The sequence below is a fragment of the Eretmochelys imbricata genome, chromosome 11, assembly GCF_965152235.1.
Source record: "Eretmochelys imbricata isolate rEreImb1 chromosome 11, rEreImb1.hap1, whole genome shotgun sequence".
In the NCBI taxonomy this organism is placed as follows: domain Eukaryota; kingdom Metazoa; phylum Chordata; order Testudines; family Cheloniidae; genus Eretmochelys; species Eretmochelys imbricata.
In genome coordinates this window covers 57297606-57313828 of record NC_135582.1, presented here as the reverse complement: position 1 = coordinate 57313828, position 16223 = coordinate 57297606, and the positions used below count along the sequence as shown (strand labels likewise).

The 16223-nt window shown below is 42.1% G+C and overlaps 1 protein-coding gene across 1 annotated transcript in view; it reads left to right on the top strand.

The window, feature by feature from the left end:
- The window catches only part of BOLL (boule RNA binding protein), a 79392-nt gene that overhangs the window by 18615 nt on the left and 44554 nt on the right, over nt 1–16223 (top strand). Inside the window, exons 3-5 of the mRNA XM_077829464.1 lie at nt 1973–2064; nt 7190–7244; nt 13980–14055. Of these exons, the coding sequence (XP_077685590.1) occupies nt 1973–2064; nt 7190–7244; nt 13980–14055 (223 nt within the window). The remainder of the gene's footprint in view (nt 1–1972; nt 2065–7189; nt 7245–13979; nt 14056–16223) is intronic.

The window sequence follows — 16223 nt, the reverse complement described above, 5'->3', positions numbered from 1 at the left end:
CCTTGCTACACGTCTTCCCCCTTATATGAGAATCATCATTTTCTTGGGACCAGAACATTGGGGAATCTTTCCCTGAAAACTGGTTTGGCTGGCTAGTACATCATCCAATCTATTGAGTAAAATTCATCCCTGATGACTGGCCCCTTTCCACACTGTTTTCCACGATAAGACAGTACAATGCTTGCACCATAAATTCTCACCAAATGTTATTTCAGAATTTCATTTAAACCAGTTTATAACTATGATCATATTTTCTTAAACCTAACAGTTTAATTGCACAAATTAAATATGCCTTGAATTTCCAGTTAGATGTGAGTAAACCATTACACTGATCTTTGTGGACAAATCCAAGGGCAGGCAGCTTCTTCTCAGAGACTTTTTTCTATGGATTAGAAAAGTTTGTATACAGAATCATTACCCAAAAATAGGAGTACAGTACATCTTATTTAAAGCAGGTTCCACAGCATCTCTGAGAAATACTGTTTACAGATATTCATAAAGCTGCTATATGGAGCTGTATTCATATGTTTACAAAGCTTTACTCTTGGATTTAGGGACTGGGTGTGATATTCAAGTCAGGACTACAATTCTACAGTCTCTGTTTTGTTAGTACTTTTAAGCCCTCCTTTGGTGGACTGTGACTTTAATCTTCTGAAAGTGGGATTCGGTGGGGTTAGTTTTCAAAGGAGAGAGGAAGACTGCTTACCTGTAATGAGTCCTTGGAGTACATTTCCTACCTGCTCAGATCTACTCTTGCCTACTATTCTTCCCTGTATTTTTGAGGCTGCACACAGCTTTGCTGTCTCTGGTTTTTGGGGGGTTTGAATTTGTAGCACCAAGAAAATAGCACCTTTTTATAAAATACGTCTTGAAGGTAAAATTCTTCCAAAAAAGTACTCACCAAATGTCTCAATGACACAACCATTATGATAACTTATATTAACTCTGTAATCAGTAAAAACTCTCCTGCTCCTTAGAGGCATATACAAGGCAGTGTAAGCCTTGGAGAAGTGGAAGAAGAATTTTTCCAACATATACCATACATTTTTTAAAATGACTGGTGAATCAAAGAAACACATTAAAACTTCTGAGTACTTCCTTGAGGCTCTGAGAACTCTAGATCCATCCAGGAGTGGCTTGAGGCATCCAAAGATCAATGTTCACCAGCACACTTCCTTGAAGCATGAGGTTCAACACATGCCAAATCAACGGTCACACAGGATCAGACATTCAAATGCCTGGTGTATTTATTTCAGTGTCTACTTCTAGATACATAAATGTATGTCTGGAAGACCATACTAGATGCATGTTTTTAATAGTACAGAAAATGAACATATTATGCATATGTGGTACACAGTGTTTCAGTAATAAACTTTATGGTAAAAAGGGACCATTTTGATAATTTTGTTTGACCTGCATAATATGGACTAATAACGTCACTTTATCTTAATGATTGTTTTCCAAACTTAGCAAATTCTTCGTGGAAGTCTACACACACATGCCTAGTTTTAAGTTTTAAAGTGATCTCTAAATTATAATGCCTCATGTTGTAAATGACACTAAAATATAGAACTGAAAGACTTGTCTGAGACAAAATGGAATTCAGATATAATTAAGTTACAAGGGAAGATTATTGAAGTAAAATTATAATGTAAATTCAGTAGATACTTAGATTTATTTCTGAAGATTAAAACCATGTAAGAGAAAAACTGAGATTACTACCTGCTCTCTCTTTCGCTCTCACGCTCCACTCCCGCCCCCACACCCGCCGTCTCCCCAAAAGAGTCACAGAAACATTCACCTTGGAGGCTTTTCTCTATTTCTAGTTTTTTTAATAAATAGTTGCTCCCAGGATTTACAAGTAGTTTGTTGGTCAGTGTGTCCAAACCAAAGCAATCTTGTGGTTATTTCTTATTTAATAACTCAACAAACCTATTTGTATTCTTTTTGTTCTTTTGCTTTATTTTACTAGACTAACGAAAATGACCTAAGGAAGTTTTTTGCCCAGTATGGGTGCGTGAAAGAAGTGAAGATAGTAAATGACAGAGCTGGAGTATCAAAGGGGTTAGTACAGTTGCAATATATCCATTGTGGACTCTGAAAACATAATAGTAAGTGGAATAAGTAGAATAGAAGTTGATTGTGATTTTTGTGGCTTATAACGTTATTACTGGCATCGCATTATATGACACACTCAAGTTTCAGTTCATTTGTTTTCTTTCTTACAGTGTCCCAGAATGGTGGTGTTGATAAATATATGGTTAACATCACTATTTTCCTCCTCTTTAAGCACTTAGACTTTACTTTAACCTGGAGTTTCACTGGCAAGAATGTCCATTGTGTTACAATATGGGTGAGAACCTCATCATGTAAAAGGGTCAGAGTGGAATAAAGGAGCTCTGAAAACTTGAATCCAATCAGGAACAGATTCCCCCAGCTCAGGAACTAAGGCCGTATTCTGAAGAGCCGCTTGCAAGCTCTAGTGCAGGGGGCATACTGAGGGCAGGGTGGAAGGGACATGTTGCTGGCAGGACCACAACATGTAGCACTGTGAACATTTATGTTGCATATAGGTAACTGGGGACATGCTGCCATGACTTAGGCAAGCCACTAGGGTTGTCTGTTATGCCAGGGGCCACAGAGCAGCACAAAATCAGGAGAGTGTAAAAGTGGCATAAAATCACCATCGCTTTCCCCCGAGTTATGAGTTCTGTGCAGCACATCTAAGAGTTGCAGTAGGACCCTTGTAATAGGGGGTATGGAGTACCTGCATAAATATTAGATCCATTCTTATGTATGAGGCTGTCATAGTTTTCAGCACCTTAAGTCTGCAGATGTGAGACAACTTGCAGCTTCATTCATCCTCATCCCTTGTCACTGCAATCTCTGAAACTCACTCTGAACACAGAAGGAAGAAGCTTCTGCCCCACACCAGAAGAGGAGCTTTTCTACTCACCTTCAAGGTTGTTACCAACTCTGCCCCTTGCTACTTAACTGCATTTGTCTCTCATCATGGTATCCCCAATGTCTGCACCTGCCACTGTTGCCACCTCCATTTATCTACCTCTCTGACAGTGGTTTTCGTGTTTTCTTCCAGTGCACCCCTTGGTAACTCACAGAATTCCTTCCCTGAACTGATCCATAAGGCATCTACCCTATCCTCCAAATCTCTGCTTCAGTTCTACTTCAGCCTTGACACCTAAAAGAAGCTAGCCGACTAATTCTAATAGGTGGAGGAGTAGCTGAAGAGTATATATTTTGCTTACCTGCTTTAATCCATTCCTCTCCCTCAAAGTTTTTATGTTGTTTTTTTTCTTAGACTGGAAGCTCTTTATGGCAGGGACTGTATCTTCCTTGGTGTGTAATCATCACCTAGCACATTGATGCTACCAGAATGCCAATAATAAATAACAAACATGAAATGTGGATGAAGAAACTTTGCTGTAGAAACCTTAAATTTTGAATTAACTTACTTATCTATTTTAAGCTGGTAGGTTGATTTAGCAGCAATAAAACTGCTCTAACAAACAAGATTTTTCAGCAGCAGTAAATTTTTCTCAACATAAGCAAAAAGCCTATTACAAAAACATTCCCCAAGATAGGGTTGACTCAATATCTTGGTGTAGCACCCTTTTTTCCCCACAGGTATTTTTGCTTCAGTCTCTTTAATAAGATCTTCTTATTGCCTTTCCCCAGAGCAGCTGTGTAAGAAAAAGAGAAAGGAAACTGAAGTTAAGCTCTTGTGTATTAGCCAAAATGCTTTGTGATTTTTGTTTTTTAATATTTTAGTTCATTACGAGTTTGCAGCTCCCCTTACTATTACTTTGAACTTTAGCCAGAACTTTCATATATGCTATCATTTTTAAATAGAGTCCCAACTTCCTTTTAGAAGTGTCATTTTATTTTATTTTTTGCTTCCTTAAAAAGTAAAAGTCGGTAGGTTTACAGTCATTACAGATGAGTCTGGTAGCACTTTCTATTAATAAGGTTGCTCGGCACTTCCCATCGTAAACACCCCATCTTTAATTGCTTATAACTTTGCCAAATTTTAACCATTTTGGCTGAAATCTTGCATGACAGGTATCTGTCTCAAGCTGAATTTACCTGGAAAATTTCTGAATATGAAGCTTGGAAAAAATACATTACTTTGCCCATTTTAAAAAACTCTGATGACCTTTTCTTTGAAAAGCTCCAGTGCCCCCATGCTTTGGAGATTTGGAAACTTGAGATTTGGCAAGAGGAGTGTCCTTTGTGTCAGGTATGTTCCTTTTGCCATTCCCATGAAAATTGCCCCAAATTTGGCTCAGTTACAAGCCTTTGAAAAATCATAGTTTACACATGCTCAGTATTCAGAGTAGCAGCCGTGTTAGTCTTTATCCGCAAAAAGAAAAGGAGTACTTATGACACCTTAGAGACAAACAAATTTATTTGGCATAAGCTTTCATGAGCTACAGCTCACTTCATCGAAAGCTTATGCTCAAATAAATTTGTTCATCTCTAAGGTGCCACAAGTACTTCTTTTCTACATGCTCAATAGAGACTTTGATTTTAGCAACTACATTCTTGAAGATTCCAGTCACTCTGGATGCTGGGTCCAGGCACCTAAACTTGGAACAGGGAAACTGTCTCTCTTGTGTTCTTAATGAACCCTCCCCTCATTGGGCCCTGCAGCATGGAGGAGGAAGTTGCCTGATTCAAATGCCGAAGGGACAAGAGCTAGAGTGGGGAGCTAGAGGGAAGAGGAAGAGAAAAAGTGGGAGTTGGGATGGGACAAAGACTGGGGCTAGCTGGGCAAGGAAACTGGGACTGCGAGCTGGTGAGAGGAATGGTGAGCTTGGAACCTGTTGGCTAGGGGGGAGTGGGACAATGAGATTGGATGGGGTGAGAGAGGGGACTGGGAGTAGCTGGACAAGGAGACTTGGATTAGGAACCAGTGTGGAAAAGGAAACTGAGGAGGGCAGACATCTGACAAGGAGCTGTGGCACAGGGGTAGAACTGGGACTATTTAAGCAAAAAGACTGAGATCAGGAGACAGGGAGGGGTGGGAGATGAGACTGGATGAGGAAGACTATGACTAAGAGCTAGTGGTGCGAGAAGGGAGAAGCAGATAGGCTGAGGAGTCTGAAGTGGTAAAAAGAGGACAGGTTGGGCAAGGGGACTGGTACTGGGTGTGGGGAGGGGGAAAGACTGGGAGTGGGGGGAGATTTGCACTAAGTAAATAGTCTGAGACTGAGTTTAGAAATCTGAGCCTTGGAGACTGCGACTGGGTATCCAGGGAGAATTGGACTAGAACAAGAAGCCAGGGTGGGAAAGCAAAAGGTCTGCAGAAGAAATCCAAGATCCCTGTGTCTCACCATTATTCTGCTCTTACCAAATACATTTGAAACCGACAGGTTACGTGTGTGTCTCATTCTTCTTTAATTCCGGTCCACACAGAGGATGACAACTTACCATCACAGCTATCAGTTACATAGTTATCTCAAGTGACAGAGGTCTGTGTGATGGATTCACAGACTCTGTAGATTCCAACCTTGCTGATGAACCGTGTGGATATCAGTATGATGAAGTTTGTTTTTTTCAGTTTGCTTTTTTAAAATTTAAAATAAAAAACAAAAAATAGTGTTTAGAAGAACATTAAGACTGCAAAGGCAAGCACTCAAAAGTAAGTGATCTCTTGTGTATATGCATTATAATACATTCTCTAAAATTACATAATCACACACTATTTTTCCACAGGACCCCTGTCTCATTCTTGGCAGAGGATGGACCTGCTGTGGGAATGAATCTAGGGTGACCAGACGTCCCGATAAAATCGGGACTGTCTCGATTTTTAGTTCTTTGTCCCATGTCCCGACCGATGCATGGTCAGGATGCCATTTGTCCCGATATTGCAGCTTTGGCCACTCCGGCAGGGGTTTTTTTTTTTTTTTGTGCTTTGGCAACTCCGCTCCGGCTGCTTTTTTTTTTTCTTCCCCCATGTGTCCCGATATTTTGCCCATTTCATCTGGTCACCCTACAATGAATCAGGTTGTGTAGTGAAGGAGGTTGTTGTCTATAAGACCCCGGCTTTATTTGTTGCAGAAATTGGAAGTTCTGTAGCGAATGAGGCAGTGGACTGCAGGAAGAAAAAGGATGATTTCATAGTTAAAGCAGTTAAATATTGCTCTGGAGAATGAGATTCTATCCCAGCCCATGTTACAGAGTTTCTAGATGATGCTGTGCAAGTCACTTAAACCAAACTCTTCACAGGTGATCACTAATTGTGTATTCCTCATTTTCTGGGTGCCCCACTTGATACCCTGGTGTTTAATTTTCAGAAGTGTTAAGTACTCTCAGCATCAGCTGATGTCAATAGGAACCTGTGTCTGAACATACAAAATGCTATATGATGCTAAGTGTGCTGAAAAATCAGGTCACAGGTGTCTCAAATTGAGCATCCAAAATCAGTGAAGAATTTTTACCTTAAACTTTCTGTTCCTGTGTTCACCATCTCTAAAGTAGGATAATACCACTCTGTCACCTCACAGGATGCTGTGAAAATTAATTAATTAATATTTGTGAAGAATTCAGATGCTGTTGGCCAGTGCTATAGAAAAGCCCATGAGGATATTAATAATTATGCCTTCAGAGAAGGGTTTGGATAGTATACAGTAAATTGGGCACCAAAATGTAGTGGATACTTTTGACTTTAATCTCTCTGTGACTCAGTTCCCCATCTGTAAAATGTGGATAATAATACCCCTTCCTCTCACAGGTGCTGTGAAAATAAATTCATTAATGTTTATAAAGCAGTCATATTATAGTGATGATCACTATAAAAAAGCCCATGAGGATGTTAATTCTGTCTTCAGAGCAGGGCCTGGGCCTGGGCCAGGGCCACGCACTGAACAGTGAAGATAAAACAAAATATTGAATAGCTGCTCATTAAGCACTGTTCACTGAATGAGACAGTGGTCCTGTGAGAAAAATAGAATGTGATCATGTAATTAAAGACTATTATAGTTCATACGCATTTGGGGCCAAATTAAGGTTGCCACAGCAACCTTATTTGTTATTTATTAACTTCTTAGTGCTTTACTTTTCAAACTTAATGTTTTAACATAGTATTTTGTGTAATATGTAATATATAACGTGTTTTAGGTTATAAAGTAGTATGCCAAGAAAAATAATTCATGTAATTTTTATTTAGGTATGGTTTCATCACTTTTGAAACTCAAGAAGATGCACAAAAAATTTTACAAGAGGTAAGATGATATATAATCATCATTATACTCATTGTTTAGGTAAATTCTTTAATTTGGTATTAGTGCTTGCAGACATCCATTACCAGTGGATATTTGTCCCTTCTGTGTTTACCTGCTTGGATTTGAAGGTATTAAAGAAGCCCAGGATGTCTGTGGGCCAGTTTGTCAGATTTGTTGCTTTCTTTTCTTGGTACAGAAGGATGAAGAGAAGTAGCAGTAGCATTATTTTCCCTTCTGAACCCACAGAACATCCAAGAAGACATCTCAGAGATTTAGTTTTAAGGGAGGGTGGGTGCTGGGAGTCTGTGGAGCTGACTAAGGCAGGTGAAGCTGATGGTTCAGTGTCAGGTACCTTAACTTTGTAGAGATAACTGTTTCCAGCCTCTTCCTTGTATACTGCTCACTTGGATCTGAAGTTCCTCCTGGTGCTTTGATTTGCTTGAGTAGAGAATCCAGCTGTCATAAGACATCTGTAAAGGAGACTATATTTTTAGGGCTGAGGCTGAGATCATGAGAGAAATTGAAGTTAACCTCACTCTCATCAAGGAGGAACCACTGAGGTTCACTCAAAAAACTCTGAGATCTGTGAGGCCCACTTCCAGATACGCTTAATTCTTGCTCCTGCGAATGTGAGGTTTGCCCCAGAATGGACCTTTCTTAGCTGCCAGGATATTCTTTCTTGTCCTTCTCTTAGGATATAGGAAGCCATGATGGCTCCACAACCTTAGCCTTTTGCAACCTGTTCTTTTGGCCTGCTTGGGCTATGTTGGCTGGATGAGCCATGGGCTCAGTTGTGTTCATGAAGTTCCCTGAAGAAGACCAGAGGATGTTATCTCAAGCAAAGCCTCTTCTAGACTGAGTGGAGGCCTATCAACAAGTAGAGCTGGTTGAAATTTTTAAAATATTGAAATTTTATTGAAAATTTTATTCAAAGAGCTGGAAAATTCTTAATGAAATTTTTATGAAATGGTATTTCCCATTTTTGACCAACTCTAGTTAAAATAATATATACATACATATATATATAAAAGCAGTCCAAATTCTGACTGATAATACCAATGTAATATATAACATCAATCACCAGAGAGGTGCTTGTTCCCACCACCTGTGTCAGGAAGCAATTTGGCTCTGGAAACTGTACACTTGTTATCGTGTCTCACTTGCTGCTTTCCATTAAATAGGTTTATTTGCCGTGAAAGAGAACACATAGTACCATCCTTTGTGTTCCAGAGCTCAAATTCAGCAAAGCACGTGCCTAATTTTTAAGCACATAGACAGTGCTTAGCGTTACGCAAGTGCTTAAATATCTTGCTGAATTGGGGCCTGGAGGAGGAAAGTATTCTGTTCTCTGACTGTTGCCTTTGGACTTGACTGCAGCTGATATCTTTATACATTTCCTTTAAATAAATATTCTGGATAATAAAACTGCAAAAGGTTTGAGGTTTTATTGTTAGCTCCCTAATGTATATATTGTATCTGGTACTTGAACCTTCTAGCTCTGGCAGTGGAAACGTGGGTCCTGATTCTGATTTTACACCCATTTTGTCCTGGTGTAAATGACTACAAAGTGTTCAGGGAAATGGAGAATCAGGCCCTCTGGTTCCTCCAGATTTCCTTTTGCAGAAGCAGGATAAAAGGGACACTTACAATTTAAAAATCACATTGCTGTCTGATTTTTGTTTTAACTACTGCAGATGCAAAGTAATACTTACATCTACTATAAATGAAAGATATTAGTGAAAGTTTGCAGTTGGTTTACTTTGTGCATTTGACAGTATTTTTATAGTCACTTTTCTTGTTTTCCTTTAAATGATGAGGAGCTGAAAGAAGATGTAAATAAAAGTAGCCCCATCCTACTTGAATTTACACTTTGGCCTGGTCTACACTAGAAAATTAAGTCAGCTTAGCTGTGTTACTCAGGGGTGTGAAAAATCCATACTCCAGAGTGATGTCTTTAAGCTGACCTAACTCCCAGTGTAGACAGCACTAACCTGCACAGCAGGTTACTCTGCTGCAAGCCTCAGGGCATGGCTACGCTTGCAGATGTAGAGCGCTGTGAGTTAAACCAGCCCTTAGAGACAGCAGCAGGGAAAGCGCTGCACTATGTTCACACTGTCAGCTGCAAGCGCACTGGTGTGGCCACATTTGCGCCACTTGCAGTGGCATTGGAAACGGTGCATTATGGGCAGCTATCCTACAGAGCATCTCTTCCCATTCTGGTGCTGTGGCTTGTGGGAAGGGGGTGGGAGGGTGTAGGGCATTCTGGGTCCTGTTCCAATGCCCCTGATGCATCACTTTGCATCCCAGCAATCCCTGTGCTTCCGTCCACATTTGGCACCATCTTTCAATGGTTTTTGTACTGTGCGCTCTGTCTTCCCTTTCGGTCTGTGGGAATGGATCCTGAACTGCTGAGGAATATGCCGATGGGTCTCGCCAACACGTCATGAATTGCAGTCAAGTTACTCCTTACGCTACAAACTGACAGTGAGGAGTCCGAGGATGATGTCGACTCACATAACGCACACCACACGAGATTGCTTGTGGCATTCATGGACATGCTCACCACCGTGGAACGCTGCTTTTGGGCTCAGGAAACAAGCACTGAGTAGTGGGATCACATCATCATGCAAGTCTGGGATGACGAGCAGTGGCTGCAGAACTTTGAGGTGAGAAAAGCCACTTTCATGGGACTGTGTGCTGAGATCGCCCCCACCCTGCAGCACAAGGACACGAGATTGAGAGCTGCCCTGCTGGTAGAGTAGCAGGTGGCTATTGCACTCTGGAAACTGGCAACTCCAGACAGCTACTGATCAGTCGCTAACCAGTTTGGAGTGGGGAAGTCGGCCGTTGGAATCCTGTTGATGCAAGTTTGCAGGGCCATTAGTCGCATCCTGCTCAGAAGAACTGTGACTCTGAGTAACGTACATGACATTGTGGCTGGCTTTGCACAAATGGGTTTCCCTAACTGCGGAGTGGTGATAGATGGGAAGTATATTCCAGTTCTGGCACCAGCCCACCTAGCCTCAGAGTACGTTAATCAGAAGGGGTATTTCTTGATGGTTCTCCAGGCGCTTGTGGATCACCATGGGCGTTTCATTGACATTAACACAGGCTGGTCCAGAAAGGTGCATGACGCACGCATCTTTCGCAACACAGGCCTGTTCAGGAAGCTGCAAGCCAGGACTTTCTTCACAGACCAGAAGATTACCGTAGGGGAAGTCGAAATGCCCATTGTGATCCTTGGAGATCCTGCTTACCCTTTAATGCCGTGGCTCATGAAACCCTACACAGGGAGCCTTGACAGCTGCAAGGAGCAGTTCAACAACAGGCTGAGTTGGTGCAGAATGACTGTGGAGTGTGCTTTTGGCCATTTAAGGGGCTGCTGTGGCTGTCTGTATGGGAAGCTGGACCTGGCCAATGATATCCCCACGGTTATATCTGTGTGCTGTACCCTCCATAACTTTTGTGAAGGGAAGGTTGAAAGATTCCCTCAGGCATGGAACTCAGAGGTTCAACACCTGGAGGCTGAATTTGAACAGCCAGAGAGCCGGGCTGTTAGAGGGGCCAGCACAGCACTGCAAAGATTAGGGATTCCTTGAGGGAGAAATTTGAGGCTGAAAGCCACCAGTAATGTTTGGTGCCCTACATGGGAGTGAAGTGCAGTGGTTCCAATGTTAGCAGGAATCTGTGTTTGCTACATATGATGCACTGACTTGCAGTGCCTGGTGCTTTCCTGGGCTATGGTATCTTTTACTTAATGCAATAATAAAGAATGTTTTCAAAGCCAAAAAATTCATTTATTGCAAAGAAACAACTGCTTGGGAAACAGAAAGGGCATGACACATCTGTGCTGTGTGGGACAAGGGAAGACAGTGAGGTGGGGAACGGGACAATCACAGGTTTGCGTATGTCCTATCATACTCAGCCTTCCTGTCCGGAGTGCTGTGCAATGGGTGCTGCACTTCAGGATGGCTAAAATGCATGGTGATAGAGGTTGAGTGCAGTGGGTAAGGGTCGTAGTTTGCAGGGCTGGGTGGTGAAGCTACAGGTGTTGGAGGCAGCTGGTGGCGTTAAGAACCCGGATGTTGGGAAAAGTGGGTTGGCGGTGACATGGGGCCACAAGGGAAAGAGTTTTGGGACAAGAGCTGAAGGGGGGACGGGCATGGAAGTGCTCCCCCTGCATTGCTACAAGCGCCTGTATCGAGTCCGCTTGGCACTCCATGATGCTTAGCTGGCACTCCATGATGCTTAGCTGGCACTCCATGATGCTTAGCTGGCACTCCATGATGCTTAGCTGGCACTCCATGATGCTTAGCTGGCACTCCATGCTTTGGTGCCGGCCATCCGCATTCTGCTGGTGGACCCTCCTTTCACTCTCCTGCCACTCCTGTCCTTTTTAGTTTTCATTAAGGGACTGCTGCATGACATCATGCAGCATGTCCTCTTTGCTTTTTTGCATACACCTCCTGATTTCTTTGGAGTCTTTCAAACGTTGATAACAAGGACAGCTGAGATCTCAAGGTTGCATCTGTAAAGCCAAAATGCAACACTTAAAAGAGGCAGCATTGTTCACACCAGACACAGCAATGATTTGGCCGTACTTAAAGACAAGCACAGTGTACACAATAGCAGAAATTGCCCCTCCCAAAACGAGCACACATAACCCACAGGAGCCCCAAAATGGTGAGTAAGCACAGGGGCAAGGGGCAGGATTGTTTCACGGCCGTACTGTCCTCTGGGGTTCTGTGCCTTGGGGAGAGCCAAGAGGTGCAGGGAGCCCCTATACTGAACACTGTCCCCACATTTTCCACAGGAGTTTGTCCTGGAAGATATCTTGCTGCTGAGGGTGACCTGAAAAGCAAGGGAGGGTCTTCTACTACAGTGTGGCTTCCGCCCTGGCCCATATGCAGCTTGCCTGTGTGCAGGAATGGTCCCCTCGCCTGCACGGCACAGTGGCGCAGACATGTTAGCCTTACTGGGACAAGGAGCACAGTAGCTCTGCCAAGGAACCTGCGCAAGCAGATTGCCCAGCTTATGCATGAGACCTTTGAAGAGATCACTGAGGCCAATTACCGCGATGTGAGAGAGCGCATCAATGCCCTATTCTGCATCTAGGCACGCATACAGCCCTAACCCTCTTTGCCCCAAGAGCCCGCACCGAACTTCCTTCCCAAAATAAAAGCAGCTTACCAGATACTTTCTCTAGTGTTTGTCCTTCCCCAAGCACCATCCGCTGCGACTGGCTGCCTTCCTCCTGGCTTGAAAACAGCTTCTGGCTGCATGCATCTAGGGATGCCAGGCTGTCTCCCTCCTCCTCAGCACCCTCGCTCTTGCTTTCCTCCTCCTGCCTTGCTGAACTGGGCTCTGAAGTGTCCGTGGTGGTCTTCGGAGTGGAGGTGGGGTTGCCCCCAAGTATTGCGTCCAGCTCTTTGTAGAAACGGCAGGTGGCGGGAGCAGCACCGGAGCGGCGTTTTGCCTGACAGGCTTTGTGGTAGGCATTCCGCAGCTCCTTCACTTTAATCCTGCACTGCAGTGCGTCCCGGTCATGGCCCCTTTCCATCATGTCCCTTGATATCTGCCCAAAGGTATCGTAATTCCTGCGGCTGGAGCAAAGCCAGGACTGGACAGCTTCCTCCCCGCAAACACTGATGAGGTCCAGTACCTCACCATTGCTCCATACTGGGGATTGCCTGGCGTGTGGGGGCATAGTAGGGTGATCAGGTGTCCTGTTTTTATAGGGACAGTCCCGATTTTTGGGTTGTTTTCTTATATAGGCTCCTATTATTCCCCACCCCCTGTCCTGATTTTTCACACTTGCTGTCTGGTCGCCCTAAGGCAAGGTGACCTGGAAAGTTTCACTGAGAGCATTCCACGCCTTACTGAGCAAACAGGAAGGGGATTTTCAAAATTCCCAGAGAATTTAAAGGGCAGCTTTGACAGTCGGTCACCAGAGGGCAGGACAGTAGAGTTCAAAGTGATGACCAGAGTGGCTAGAACAGGCATTGTGGGACACTTTTGGAGGCCGATCAGAGTGCATTAATAGATCAGGGCATCCACACTGGCGCCGTGGTGCTCCAGCTGGGGCGCAGGAAGCGTTATGCTGCTTGTGGAGGTAGACTACCAGGAGCCCTCCAGCCACGGAGTCCAGGAGCTTTACGTACCTTGCCAGCATAGACGCATCATGAGTTAGGGCGTCCGAGGCTGCTCTAACTCGCAAGTGTATCCAAGCCCTCAGAGTGTGAATTTACAGCACACCAGCTGAATTATTGCTGTCAACTGTTATAAAGTATATAGTAGCCTTGCAGTGTATTAATTGCATGTTTTAATATAGTTAAATTTTTTTAAAGTAAACTCAAATATTTTTATGACAACATTTTTTAAAAGGAAAAAAGTAAAACTAGTGTTTTTACTAGCAGTTATTTATGTCTCTGGTAGCTGGTCAGGAAGCTCCATTAGCATTCAGAAGTAAATTTTATTTAGCATTTGCCCAAATCACAGTAAGCACCATGTACATATTGGAGCACAATTGGTAATTTTTGCAAAATGAAGCCAAGGACTTAGATAATAAAAATGGGGTTTTTTTAGTACTTGAGGAACACTATCAGAGATCTGAAAGAAGCTTCTTGGGTGTGTTCACTATCATCTACTTCTAGTTTTACTTTCAGTAGTTATATGGACCCAAAAAATAAAAAGTAAAAGTACTGAATATTAAGTGTTTTTCTTTGTTTGTTTTAGGCTGAAAAACTTAATTATAAGGATAAGAAACTGAATATTGGTCCAGCAATAAGAAAACAACAAGTAGGGATTCCTCGTATGTATTTTCATTATATTCTTTAGCTGTATGTGATATAAATAGAACTCTTAACCAAAAATATCTGTGTTGGACCTGTATTGTACTAATCCAGAGCATTGAATATGATCAGAATAGTCAGCATGTGGAAGCACTGACATACTAACAAAAATATCAAAAGAACCAGATTTCCAGGCACCATCCTTTAACCTCCTACTGTATGTTCCTTTGTATATTGCATGGAAGGGATCCAATGGATGAAGACTGTTTCCACTTGAATGTGGGTAGGCTGCATGGAATGTGACTCTCTGGTATGGCAGTATGCCCCTTCCTAGCTGCCACAGGCCCTTATTGTGACAGAGCCTCAAAGCTAAAGACAAATGTGTTTTAACTGCAGGGAAAGAGTATGTGACAGTCTGCTGTATACAGCATTTTCCTATTGGAAACAGGGCACATGTTATATTGACATGCTACATATGTTGCTCTAAGGAACATTAAATCCCCATGTGTGCTGTGTGAAGCCATGTTCAAAGGTCATAGCTATTGAAGTATAACCAGTGGTAACACACAGCAGTGGATTCAGATGTGCTGGAAGTGGCCCGAGACACGACGAGACAGCAGTGATATACGGTTTAAGGATGGCAAGAAGTGAGAGTGTATTCATCCTACAGCCACACTGAAGGAGATTTAAATGAGATAATATATTGTGGGTGGCACATGTTCCTCTTATCTACTCCAGAGGTTGCGCCTAACAGACGCAGGGACGTTCTCTGGGTAAAGCCAGGGATGCATGAGATTTGGGACATCTATACAAGAGGCTCTTTGGCATATGTATGTTTAGATATCCACTCCCACTGCCTATTCTCTAGTGTCACCTGTCCCATAGTGTCACACTAGAGAACAGGGATGATGCAGTGCCGCTTCAGTTCTTCAAAAACTTTCCAAAAAATCTTTGATGGTTGGTGGTCCCTTTTTGTAGATTTTTACATGAGAAGGAAGGTATTTCTATACCTGATACTGCTGTGGTATGTCAGCAAAAAAAAAAAAAGGCAATGTAGTTTTGGGCTTGAATACCCAAAAGGCACCATGTTATGGAACAAAGGAGGTCCCTCTCTGTGTTCCTTTGGAGCAAACACATTTGAAATATTCCATTTACTTGTGTGCACTGTATTACCAGAAAGAGCAGACAAAGTGGGAGGAATTTAGAGAAGATCAACAAATACAATTAGGGATCTAGAGGAACTGACCTAATGAGAGAAGATAATTATTATGAATATCCTAAATAAGTTCTGACTAAGGGTTGGTGTGGTGTTCGATAATAACCTATAAATATCTGGAAAGTGAAAACACAAGTTAAGAGACCAGCTATTTAGGACAGTGAAGGGATATAACCATCAGCAAAAGAATGTAGTTTATAAATGGAAAATTTAGGCTGAATATCAGAAATAAATTTCAGAGATTGAAATCTGTTGGGGTGTGGGATGGTCTCATAAGAGAAGTAACAAAAGCAATATTGCTTGAAATATTTTTTAAGTTAACTGAATGTTGTATTAGTAAATATATAGCATAGGGAATACTGAATTGGAAGGGGATGGAATAGGCTTCCACTGTCTTTAGTTTCTGTGAATCTATAGTTAGTCTCCCACAAGTTTAGCTTGTCATTACTTTTAACTTATCTGATACCAAATTACAAACTTCCAAGATTGATAGGATTGTCAACTAGTTATTTTTCCACCTTTACTTCTGACTTCGGTAATGGCATTTGCTGAGGAATTGTTTAGTTCCCCTTTCTTACATTTTACCTCTTCAGATGTTTCTAATACTGGGGTTGTGGTTTGTGATACTTAGTTAATGATTAGTTTCATTTTGACCTGATTAGACAGCTTTGAAGTGTTCAGGAATTTATTTTCTTAAAGCAAAAGATTATTCATAATAAAGTCTTTGTATGAACCGTTTTTAGGTACTGTTAACTAGAGCTAATTGAAAAACTAAATTTTAATAAAAACTTGATTTTTTATGTTTAAAATGGAAGAAAAATTTGTCGACATTGGGAATTTGGAAATTTTTCAACCAGCTCTACTGTTAAGTTTTTTAATGTTATTTTGCATTAAATTACAACAATCTTATCTGCTTATCCAAAATTGCATCCCTGTTTTTTTAGTTTCCATTTTTGGAGTTTTGGGAAGACT